Source organism: Choloepus didactylus, chromosome 7 (assembly GCF_015220235.1).
Source record: "Choloepus didactylus isolate mChoDid1 chromosome 7, mChoDid1.pri, whole genome shotgun sequence".
NCBI classification, from domain to species: domain Eukaryota; kingdom Metazoa; phylum Chordata; class Mammalia; order Pilosa; family Megalonychidae; genus Choloepus; species Choloepus didactylus.
The window spans coordinates 146,553,782-146,567,180 of NC_051313.1; the positions used below are offsets into that span (position 1 = coordinate 146,553,782).

Genomic DNA, 13,399 nt, shown 5'->3' on the forward strand with positions numbered 1-13,399 from the left:
GTCAATGCAATGCCAAGAGAGAATACAAATTTTAAATATAATTGGACAATTTAAACTTATTTGGTGAAAGCTTTATAATGCTATTAGGGGGAAACCTACAAATTTATAGACATTTTGCTGTGATAAAGGGATTTGTAAATTTTTCACTTACAAGGGGAAAATTATGGGCCTCTTAATGTTATGGCCTCTCTGGAGAGTGAAAACCATGTTAAAATGGAATGAGTAACGAATGGGACATTTTAGTTGAATTCTTTTTTCCCCCCTGGTTTAAAAAAATAAAAAAATTCAAGCCCTGTTAAAGAAAAGCTTTCTAAGTTATACCAGAAGTATGTTTGACTATTTCAGTACATAGAGGACGAAGGATATTGAAAACTGCTTTGATGCTCATGTACAATCACCACCAAATACCTGGCATCTAGAAGGTTCTTAAGCTAGCACAGTACATGTGTTTATGCTCACTGTGTATATACCATAAAAACTGCAGTTAAAGAACCCAGTAATCTTCGTGGAGAACTGTCCGTGTGCTCACCCAACATTTCTGATCTATTCATGATTATGATCATTGTGATGGTTAGGTTCATGTGTCAACTTGGCCAGGTGATGGTACCTGGCTGTCTGGTCAAGCAAGCACTGGCCTAACCATTGCTGCGAGGATGTTTGTGGCTGCTTAATAAACCAGAAGGCTGGTTTATTAAATCATCAGTCAATTGGCTGCAGCTGTGATTGATGACTCAACGAAGGGCATGTCTTCCACAATGAGAGAATGCAGTGAGCTGATTTAATCCAATCAATCAGTTGAAGACTTTTAAGCCAGAAGTTAGGGGACCTTCACTACTTCTTCGGCTGCCCTGTGAAGCATTTCCTGAGGAGTTCATCAAACATCTTCATTGGAGTTGACAGTTTGCTGACTGCCCTACACAATTTGGACTCGTGCACACCCACAGTTGCCTGAGACACTTTTTTTAAAAAAATATTCATTTTATTGAGATATATTAACATACCACGCAGTCATACAAAACAAATCGTACATTCAATTGTTCACAGTACCATTACATAGTTGTACATTCACCACCAAAATCAATCCCTGACACCTTCATTACCACACACACAAAAATAACAATAATAATAATTAAAGTGAAAAAGAGCAATTAAAGTAAAAAAGAACACTGGATGCCTTTCTCTGTTTGTTTGTTTGTTTGTTTCCTTCCCCCATTTTTCTACTCATCCATCCATAAACTAGACAAAGGGGAGTATGGTCCATATGGCTTTCCCAATCCCATTGTCACCCCTCATAAGCTACATTTTTATACAATCGTCTTCAAGATTCAAGGGTTCTGGGTTGTAGTTTGATAGTTTCAGGTATCTACCACCAGCTACCCCAATTCATTAGAACCTAAAAAGGGTTGTCTATATTGTACATAAGAGTGCCCATCAGAGTGACCTCTCGGCTCCTTTTGGAATCTCTCTGCCACTGAAGCTTATTTCATTTCCTTTCACATCCCCCTTTTGGTCAAGAAGATGTTCTCCATCCCACGATGCCGGGTCTACATTCCTCCCTGGGAATCGTATTCCACGTTGCCAAGGAGATTCACTTCCCTGGGTGTGTGTGAGACACTTTTAATAAATCTTATTTTCATAGATATCTTTCATTGATTCTGTTTCCCTAGAGAACCTTAACTAATACAATCATACATATTATGATTATGATCATTATGATCATCTATGGTATGTGATGGTGTCAAATGTGCTACGCTCTCTAAGCAACCTCAAAGGATATTTTCTTCTGATTTGTCTTCCCATCAAAATCAAACAAGGGAGAAAAGATATTCCGTTCTACATAACTGAGATGCTATTACTTATCCATTTTTTCCTTCTTTTTTTTTTAATAGAAGTATTTCAAGAGAAACAAAGGGGTCACCCAGTCACGGATGGCGTGACCCACAGATCTGTATCATACAAATAATTTCTTCCCCTGTGGACTGCACCTGGTGCCTTCTGTCAGGGAAGCAGCGGGTACCCGGAGAGTAAGACACTCATTTCAAGATGGAACTCAGTGAACCCTGCATGGTCCCCTTCACCCTCAAGAAACAGCAAGTACCGGAACTCGTTACAGAGTGTCCTCGGAAACTCGAGACCATGATTGTTCACAGGCCCTTCCTCTTGCTGGGAATCCAGGGTGAAGAAGTGGCCATCCCCTTCCCTCTGTGACATTGCCCTGCCCTGGCCCTGCCATTTAGAGTTGGCCACCTGTTCCTGAGATACCCAAGCAGGTTGCACACGCCAAGCACTGGCTCGGCCTGAGCATCTGGGAGTCCGCGTGCTAAATTGAGAGCCTCCACGCTCTCATTTGTCACGAACAGGTCACATTTCTGTGCAGCTAATATTTTCTTCAACCATAATAGGAACACATAAGCCTCTGTTCCTGAATTGAGACTATCCGTTATCCAGTGGCATCCTCTGAGTCTCTGCCTTGGATGCTTAGCAGCAGAAAAATCATGCACATTGCAGAGGGAGAGAAGTCCATGATAAAATAAATAGACGATGTTCTAGGATTTCCTTTCCTCTCCTGCACATGCTGAATGTCCTAGCCAAAAGAGCAAATATCTGAACACATTTGTTCACATCCCTATTTGAAGACATTTCCCACTCTTTGGAGAATAAAGGGAGAATTCGGTCACAAAATCTTGCATCTGACAGGGACTTCAGCATGACTTTCAACATAAAACACACTCCACAACTCTTTATAATTAAAAGTGTAGTTTGTATAGAAAGGAGATTATAGCTTACCAGGGGCTAATGAAAAAGTTTTGGTAATGGATGGTGGTGATGGTAGCACAACATGAATGTAATTAATGCCACTGAATCGTACACTTAACAATGGTTAAAATGGCAAATTTTAATCACACACACATACCTATGTTATCACAATTAAAAAAAATTTTTTTTAAACCTTCTAGTTTGTAAAATAAGGAGCAAGTGGAAATTAATTTCCTATGCTTCCAAGGCAATTATGGTCTGCAAAAGAAAAATACCCATTTCATAGACTGGATTTATTCCAAATGCGGTCCATTTTAATCCTCTCTTCCAGTGATCATTTCTTAATAGCTCCGGGCTCCAGCCCTTTCTGGAAAGTTTTGCAAACTGCAAAGCTCAATGCCCTTTTTCCTACATCAGAGGGCGTGCTCTGGCTCAGTTTCCCAAGTTTGTTTTGGAAGACAAGCATCGCTCAATCCAATTTTTCAATGTGGGAGCAACTGATAAAGATTTCTGGGAAATTAAAAGCTGGAGCCACGGGGATGTTTCCATGATATCTGTTTTTGCATTCGAAGGCCACCTACTATTCTGCTCAGGAACTGAGCTGTGGTTAGAAAGGTTTGGGATAAAGGATTTCCAAATCTCAAAAACACGAGAATTGCAAACAGGGAAGCTGCAACTATCAAAACTGTACCAGATATGGTAATAAATCAAGAAGGTCTCTCGCCCAAACTTTCTCAAAATGAGCTGGAAGTAGCATCACTGAGGTCTTCGTATTTACCATGATATATTCCCCCCTCCTTTTTTTTTTGGTAAAAGTTACAGTATAGTAAGTGATGTGCTTTTTTGTTGCTACAAAACAACTGTCAACATGACTGCCTATTACATAATTTAACATGCTACCTCACTCTGTGAAGTTTATTTTATTTCATTAGTAGAACATTTCTTCAGATTTCCTTATGTACTGAGGCTCCTCTTGCAAAATGAAGAGAAAGGAAACGCAACAAAAAAGACCGGCTAGCCTTACAAGCAAAGATAACTAACACGTACTCATAAAATGACTAGTGGCCAAAGGTAAGAGTGAGCTGCTCCATGAAGTGGGTGGCTATAAAGAGTACCTTAATATTGATGGAAAGCAACCTGAAGCTTGCAAAGCATTGGTCCTTGGATTCCATGTTGTGAGACGTATGCTGAGGCCCTGTGAGTGTTTTCAGCAACAAGAATCCTGGGGTGGAGCTCAGATCTGCCCAGGAGGGTGCACTGCTCAGCAGCAAACTCCAGGCAGGTTGGGCTTACTCCACAAATGTGCACACATGTGGAGAAATGCATCGCACGTGCAAGTGCAGCTGACCTCCAGAGCAGGGGAGGTGAGGAGAAAGCAGGGGACGGGGTCTGCACCTCAACACACTATGTTCCCGACCAACCAGCTTAAGAGATGGATATACACATCCATGTTGTCTGAGCCATTCGGGAGAAAGAGGGAGTGAAAATCAGCAGAGCCATGCCGGAAGAAACCGGCACAGGAGACGGAGGGACCCAGGAGGAGCCGGCCATCGACCAGACCAAACGGAAACACCCTGGGTATCGGTACCCACAAGGATGGGAAGCAGAAGCCGGAGATCCTCTGCGTGTTCAGCTCAGTATCAGGCCCCAGGGCTCTACCAAATCCTCAGCAGGTCCCGAGGGACCCCAGGAAGGGGCAGCAGGGAGCTGAGAAAAACAACTATGGTGGGGGGCACAAGCTCTCACAGCCAATGGAGCTCCTTCCAGGCTTTGGGAGTCAAGAAAGGGTGCGGCTCCTCCAAGCCTGGGCTTCCGTGATTCTTTTTAGCTCCAGGGCCTGACTGATGCAACCCAGGCATGTGCTCAGGAGCGATCGCAGCTACCCACCAGAGCCCCAGATTCTGGAACCGATCCACGAGGCAAATAAATCTAACCCTGCTCTCTCTCTCTGGCACATTTTTGTAAGTGTTTTCACATTTTTATAATTTTTTTCCTCTCAAAAGTACAGTTTTGCCAACAAATTAAGGTGGTAATAACTTTACTATGATTGATTACCAAAAATAAAACGTTCTCTTAACCCACTGTTTATGAGGTTCTGCAGAGAAGGCAAAATAAATGTAGTGTGAGAACCTCAAGTATTCTAAATCAATTTTGGTGTTTAAAACCACAAAATTAGTACTGCAGAAAGCAAAACAAAAAATTAAAAAAAAGATTTTCTGGCATTATGTAAATGCTTATTTAGTTTGTCTACCCTCAGTGGCACATACGATAATAATACTAGTGGCTGTTTATTTAATAAGCACTATGCTAAGGGCTTGCAAATATTAATTCAATCCCCACAATGTTCCCATGAGGTAGGTATGATTTTACTATCTTTTACAGATGAAGTAACCAAGACAGAGAGGTCAAGCGATTTGCCTGGAGTCACACAGATAGAAGAGGTACAGCTCCCTTGGACAAATGCTAAGGTGCTTTCAGCTACCTTGGACATTTCCACGGTACACTGAAAGTCTTCAGAACCCTTCCACAAACATCATTTCATTGAAGCCCAAGTTCACGTTGAGGTATGATGAAGTCATTTTGCTAAAGTATAGAAAAATTAAGAGATTTCCCCCAAAGTTATATAGAATTAGGACTAGAATTAAGACTACAACTCACCCCCGATTCTTAGTCCTGTCCTCCAAACCAAGTTGCCTTACAAATAAAATATCAGTGCAAAAATCAAAATTTGCACCAAATATCCTAAGGCCTGGTTTGAAAACAACAATAAAACTTATAGGGGATCATTTATAAGTAACTCCAGTATACTGTCTTTGTAAATGAGAAATATATCTTAGGATAGTAAGGGTTGTGTTATAAATCAAAAATTCAAGATCATTTCTAAGTGTATCCATGGATATCCAAGCAACATGCAGTAATAAAAGTCAAGTTAAAATGGTTGTTCTCAAAAGCTATTCGATGCTTGCAATACACAGTGGACTACATTAGTAGGATAAACGAAAAAGTTTCAGACTGAATATTGCTCTAAGATAACATGGAATTGTTTTGAGAATGGGGACAGAGTGAAACACTATAAAGCAACTTGACCTAATAAATATATATAGAACACACCACTCAAAACAGGAGAATAAACATTCTTCTCAAACACACATGGATCACTCCACATGATAGACCATACGCAAAGGCCATAAAACAAGTCTCAATACACTTAAAAGGCCTGAAATCATATAAAGTATGTTCTCCAACCACAACAGAATAAAATTAAAAATCAATATCAGAAGGAAATTTGGGGAGTCACAAATACGTGGAAATTGACAACACATTCCTAAATAACTAACGGTCAAAGAAGAAAGCACAAGGAAAATTAGAAAATACTTTGTGATGAATGCAAAAGAAAACAACCTACCAAAATTTATCAGATGCAATTAAAGAAGTGCTTAGAGGGTAATTTATAGCTGTAAATGCCTGTATTAAAAAGAATATTTACTCTTCCACCTTAAGATGCTGGAGAAAGAAGATCAAACTAAACCTAAAGGTAAAGACAGAGGAAAAATTAAGATTAGAAAGGAACAGAGAAGAGAAGAACAACAGAGAAAATCAATGAAACCATAGAGAAAATCAATGAACCCAAAAGTTGGTTCTCTGAAAAGATCAATAAACTTGACACATCTTTAGCCAGACTGACCAAAAGAGAGGCATCTCATTTACTAAAATCCAGAATGAAACATGGGACATCACTACCAACCTTACAGAATTAAAAAGGATCATAAAGGAATACTATGAACAACTGTATGCCAAGGAATTAGGTAACAGATGAAATTGCCAAAATCCTAGAAACTGCTAAAACTAACTCAACAAGAAACTGAAAATCTGAACATACCTAGCAGAAGAGGTTGAATTAGTAATTAAAACACTTCCAATGAAGAAAAACAAGCCCAGATGGCTTCACCAGTGAATTCTACCAAACAGCTAAAGAAGAATACATACCAATTATTCAAAAACTCTTCAAAAAAAATAGAGGTGGGAACACTTCCCAACTCATTCTATGAGACTAGTTCCCTGATACCAAACACAAAAATATCACAAGAAAAGAAAACCACAGACCAATACCCTTACGAATACAGATGCAAAAAACCACAAAAGAATATCAGCAAACTAAATCCATCAACATATAAAAACGATGATACACCATGACCCAATGGAATTTAGCTCAGGAACATACGGTTGGTTTAACTTCTGAAAATGTAATATAACATATAAATAGAATAAAGGACAAAAATCACACAACCATTTCAATAAATGCAGAAAAGCCATTTGACAAAATCCAACACCATTTCATGATAAAAACACCCAGCAAACCAGAAGTTCCCCAGAAGGGAACTTCCTCGCACTGATAAAGAGCACCTACACAAAAAAAAAAAAAAAAAAAATTACAGCCAACATCATATTTAATAGTGAAATACTAAATACTTCCCCCTAGGATTAGAAATAAGACAAGGATGTCTGCTCTCTTCACCTCTAGTCAAACTGCACTAAGTTCTAGCTAGGGCAATTAGGCAAGAAAAAGACATAAAGCATCTATATTGGAAAGAAAGAAGTAAAACTATCTCTATTTGCAGACAGCTCAGTAGAAAATTAAGGAATTCACTAAAAATCTATCAGAGTAAATAAATGAGTTCAGCAAGGTTGCAGGATATAAGACCAGGATACAAAAATAAAAATGAATATCAGTGTTGCTATACTGATTGCTATAAAAATCAGTATTGCCATATATACAAGCAATTAACAATCAATAAATGGAACAATTCCATTTATAATAGCATTAAAAAGAATAAAATACTTAGGAATAAATTAACGAAAGACATAAAACATGTACTCTGAAAACTATAAAACATTGTTGAAGGAAAGCCAAGAAGACCCAAATAAATGGAAAGTCATCCCATGTTCATGGATCAGAAAACCTAATATGGTTAAGATGGTCATACTCCCCAAACTGATCTACAGATTCAGCATAAGCCCTATCACAAAGCTCAACTGACTTGTTTGGAGAAATTGACCAGCTGATCCAAAAATTCATATGGAAATGCAAGTGATCCGGAAAAGCTAAAACAATTTCAAAAAAGAACTAAGTTGGAAAACTTCCACTACCCAATTTCAAAACTTACTACAAAGCTACAGTCATCAAGATACTGTGGTATTGGCACAAAGACAGACGTAGATGAATGGAGCAGAACTGAAAGTCCAGAAATAAATCCTTACATTTATGGTCAACTGATTTTTCACAAGGGTTCCAAGACAATTCAAAGGGGGAAAAGAATAGACTTTCAATAAATGGTGTGGAAACAACTGGAATGACATATGCAAAAGAATGAACTTGGACCCCTTCCCGACACTATACACAAAAAAATAACTCAGAATGGATCACAGATTTAAATGTAAGGACTAAAACTATGAAGCTCTCAGAAGAAAACCCAGATGAAAACCTTCATGACCTTGGGTTAGGCAACGGCTACTTAGATATGACACTAAAAGCAAAAGAGAGAAAATAAAAATACAGCACAACATAGTGAGTGTCATTAAAACCACTGTATTATATAGTTGAAAGTGGTTAAAATGGGAAATCTTAGGTTGCATATAAGTTACCAGAATAAAAACTTTTTATAAAAACATATAACCGTACAACACAAAGAGTAAACCCTATGTAAATTACAGACTATTAGTTAACAGTATTATTATAATAAAATTGTTTCATCAAGAGTAACAAAGGTACCAGACCAAGGCAAAATGTTAATAAAACTGTGTGTGAGGGAAGCATATGAAAACTCTGTACTTTCTTTTTCCATAAACCTACAATTGCTCTAATTAAAAAAGAAAAAACATCCAGAGAATGGGAGAAAATATTTGCAAATCATGTATCTGATAAGGGACTTGTATCCAGAATATATTAAAAAAAAACCCTTACAACTCAACAAATAGTTCAATTAAAAATTGGACAAAGATCCAAACTGATATTTCTCCAAAGATGATACACCAATGGGCCCAAAAGCACATGGAAAGATTCTCAACAACATTAGCCATCAGGGAAATGCAAATCAAAACCACAATCAGATACCACTTCATACCCACTAGGATGGCTAAAATCGAAAGGCAGATAATACTGTGTTGGCTAGGATGGGGGGAAATTGGAACTCTTGTAACACTGCTGATGGGAATGTGAAATGGTGCAGTTGCTTTGGAAAACAGTCTGGCAATTCCTCAAAATGTTAAATATGGAGTTACCACTTGACTCAGCAATTCCACTCCTAGGGATATAGCCAAGGGAAATGAAAACATGCACCCACACAGGAATGTTCAGAGCAGCATTATTCCTAACAGCCCAAAAGTGGAAACAACTCAAATGTCCATCGACTGATGAGTGGATAAATCAAATATGGCGCATCCTTACCAAGGGCTATTATTCAGCAGTTAAAAAACTGAAGTGCTGATGTATGTTATGACACGGATGAACCTTGAAAATGTTAGGCTAAGTGACAGAAACCAGACACAAAGACCACGTTATAGGATTCCATTTATATGAAGCGTTGAGAAGACACAAATCTGCAGACTATAGCAAACCGAAAATGGGTTAGTGTTTGCTAGGAGATGGGGGACAGATGGGGGGAGGAAAGAAGGAATTGGCAAGTGACTGCCAAGGGGCACAGGGTTTCTTTTCGGGGTACAAAAATGTTCTAAAATTGATTTGTGCCTGCTCAACTCCGAATATACTAAAAGCCAAAGAATTGTACACTTGTAATGGGTGAAATGTCTGGTATGTAAATTATATCTCAATAAAGATGTTAAAAATAAAATAAATGGAAAGTTCTTAGCTCATGCCCAACAGAGAAAGTCCAGTTGGTGGAGTGGGAGTGACTCTGTGTTTCATTCTGAAAAACCCTGAAAGACCAAAGACCTCAGCTCAGATACTTCTGAGTTTCCCACGATCTACACCTCTACGAAATGGCAAATGGTATGCGTGGGCATACTATGCCACTTCCAGCTCTTCGAGATGATGAATGGAACTCAAGAATTCTTTGAGCCTGCAGACAAGTCCTCTGACAGTTGAGAGGCTACTTTACTTTCTGCCAACTTCCCAAGGCCAACCAGCACTCGTGGACAAGGTTGGCCACACTCACCTGTGCATGTTCCCATTGGTGGTGAAGGACTGGCCACACACGGTGCACTTGTAGGGCCTTTCTCCAGAGTGCACCAACATGTGGCGGTCCAGGGAGCTCGCCGAGCTCAGCGACTTCCCGCAGATGCTGCAGGAGTGGTCTGCTCCTCCCGTGTCGGTGTTATGCTGGAGAAAGCAACAACCTCAGTGATCGCTTCAGAAGGAGTGTCCAAAAGTCAGCTATTACTAAATGCAGATTTATGTATAAATAAATCCATCCGTCCCTAGGGAAGTCTCTCAGCTCTCTTTTTCTATTTTGTTTTCAGTGTCTTCTCTAATGTCAAAATGTATCAGGAAAACAGGTAAATAAATATTTCATATGATCTTCTTCTGGCTTTGAAAAATACTTCAACCACTCAGCAAGGTGGAGATCCCTGCAGATCTTGCTTTGAAACATATGTGGATGAACTGAGCCCACATATTAATTCCTAGGAGCAGACGGACTCTCAACTATGAAGCTAATGTGTAAAATACGGTCCTCACATTTAAGAGCAACCTCCCTTCTACAAGTTTTATGACTCAGTTCTATTATCCAAAAAGCCAAAACCTGCACAGATTAGAGGATTTTGGCCTTTGAAATATGGTAAGAAGGAACATTTCTATCCAAACCCAAGTTACTAAATTATTTTGTCATGTAATTCTTCAGTGGCCTAGATTCACCAATACTCTGTTATGAACCCACACCAACAAGGAAGGAAGACAAATCTCATAATAAAGGAGAAAGGCCAAAAAGATTCCAAATCAAGTACATTCCCTACTGAAGGACTCAAAGAACATTTAAGTATAAATTCGGGATGGGAGTGTCTACATCTACATCTCATTACATTAAAAGGGGATTTGCTTCATACTGACATACAATGAAGTCTTTTGCTACATACATGATCAACTAACTAGTTTTTTTTAATTTTAAAGGTATTCTCTGTTGACCTGGGATTCTGTAACAACAACACAAACACACAAAAAAGACCATTCCTAACCACATCCCAAAGTATTAAGATATTAAATCCAAATTAAACACAGCCCCAATTCAGCATTAAAATTAAATCACCTTGCCCTCTGCTAATGAAAAATCATTTAAAACAAAGATAAAAGAAGCCAGCAAACCTGACGAATGTGCATAGTTAACTGATGCTGTGTAGTGCAAATCTTCTCACACAGGGGACAGTTATAGGAAGACTTCTCCTCTTTTGTTTCCTTAAAAAAAAAAAGATATGAAAGGGGAGAATCAATTTCAAACCACAGTGAAAACGTGTCTTTTATGTACGAAACAGCACCTGTGCCTCAAGACGCTGTCGTCGAAGGGGCTGAGAACATGGGTTCTGGAGCCTTCCGGCTGGGAGACTGGGCAAGTTAGCAGCTTTCTGCCCTCAGTTTCCTCATTTGTAAAATGGGAATAATGGGATCTACCACGTGGTGTCGTGCTGCGGATTTGACCAATTAACACATGTACAGCACCAGAACAGCAAGCCCGCACAAAATAAACATGAGCGCCTTAATGGGACACCATTAAATGAATCATCCTTATCAGCCTGTGACAGACACTAATGTATCTTTGCATATGTGACAACTAAAAATGAAGCATTGAGTCAGGGCGGAGCTAGAAAAGGAATTTATTTTTTTCCCCAACTCTGACCCTGGGTTCATCCCACTTGTTTTCTACCAGTCTTCTGAGGCCCCCAAGAGCACAGGAGAGGAAACGAAGTTCTCATCAGAAACGCCCACTCTACCAACAGTGGGGAGCCTACAGGGCGTTCCCAGGAGCCCGCTGCCCGTGCCAGCCTCTGCTGGACGCGACTCATCGATAAAGATCAAGACTTCTGCGGAGGGTAACAAAGAATCGACTCAGTTCAATACATGCCCAGGTGGCTCGTGCTATGTTCCCTCAAAACATAAAAGACCAGCTTCTTTAAAGCAACATATTCTACCTTTTTAAAGGAACAGACGACCTCCTTCACTAGCTACAGGTTAAAGCTCCTCTTTCTAAAGACAATGCTCCCAAAATACTTTGATAATTCAAGGAGAGTGGCCGTCACTGCCTCCTCATCCATGGTCCCTGCCCTCGTCCCCCAAAACTTCACTGGATCAAGAACCAGGCACCTCTCCCAGGAAATGTACAACTGGGACGCTGAGAGACTAAGTCAGGCCAGCGGGCTTCCAAATGTCAGCAGAGTCGCCTGCGGAGCTGTCTGAAATACAGATTTCTTGACTGGACTTGACAAGTGCTGAATCAGAACCAATGGGCAGAGGCTTGGGGAGGGGGGTGGTTAAGTCCAGAAACCTGATTTTTTATAAGCTCCCCAGAAGATTCTGATACGAGCCCAGGTTTGGGAACTACTGAGTCAGGTGATCGTCAGCACTTGAACTGAAAGTTGACCTAGAGTTGGGGCTGGACCCAGCACCATTGCAAATGTCAGCGGGGAGAAGGCAGTTGGGGAAGGCGGCAGGTACATGGACGGACGGATGCGAGGGACCAGGTAGCCTGAGAGGGAGGGAGTCGGCTCTAGGGCTGGGCTCTTTGGGCCAGGCTATATTCATTTCCTGTCCTCAGGTGTCTTTCAGTAGACCCCTTTTTACACATGCACTAATTTCTCTTCTCTGCAAACAACAGCCATAATATAATTACTGAGCATTTACTGCATGCTAAACTTTGTATGTACAAAAATGGCACTTTCTTCAAAACCGTTAAGAGACAGCTATTATCACAAATCCCATTTTCTGATGAGGAAACTGGAGTATAGACAGGCAAATAACTTGCCCCCCCCCCCACCAATTAATAGGTAGTAGACTCAAAAATTAAAACTCAGGCTGTCTAACTCCATGGCCCATGCTCTAAACCACTACTGTATATGAATGAATCTGACAAGGGAGAAGGATGAACCCAAAGGCACAGAAAGGAAACACCCTGTGGTTGCTCATGAGAGACGATGAAAATAAAAGCCACCGTGAAGACTGTAAAAACAAATGGCACTACAACCAGATGGGGCGGAGTGAACGTGTGATGTCTCGTGTATAGCTGCCTGAAAAGGCTGCTCCCAACTCCTCTTCAAAGACAAACATGTCTCTTTTTAAGTAACGCAAACCTTCTCCTCATCTGTGGAAATGGGTCTGAGAACTGGGCACGTTACACATGTTCTCACTTTCAGATTTAAAAACCTTAAGGATATGAATTCTAAGCAGACTGATCTTCCCCAGTGGTAAAAATAAAAATAAGAAATTCCTATCTCTCCCAGTTATCCACATGCTTCCCCTCCTCCCAGAGGCAGAATGCATGTGTGCTGGTGGGTGGGTGCAGCGACAGAGAGAACTCTCACTTCTCAGGCTCGTTCTACAGTGACAGAAGGGCCAAGGACCACCAAATGGAAAAATAAAAATGAGCCAACAATAAAACACTCACTTTCATAAGGAGGAAAGTCTCAGAGTGGGTCTAAAAGT

The 13,399-nt window shown here is 40.2% G+C and overlaps 1 protein-coding gene across 6 annotated transcripts in view; it reads right to left on the minus strand.

The window, feature by feature from the left end:
* Positions 1-13,399, minus strand: part of RREB1 (ras responsive element binding protein 1) — a 143,040-nt gene that overhangs the window by 52,855 nt on the left and 76,786 nt on the right. For all 6 annotated transcript variants that reach the window (XM_037844089.1, XM_037844085.1, XM_037844086.1 and 3 more), the window contains exons 4-5: positions 11,072-11,161; positions 9,930-10,093 (exon numbers count right to left, since the gene is read on the minus strand). In XM_037844089.1, the coding sequence (XP_037700017.1) occupies positions 9,930-10,093; positions 11,072-11,161 (254 nt within the window). The remainder of the gene's footprint in view (positions 1-9,929; positions 10,094-11,071; positions 11,162-13,399) is intronic.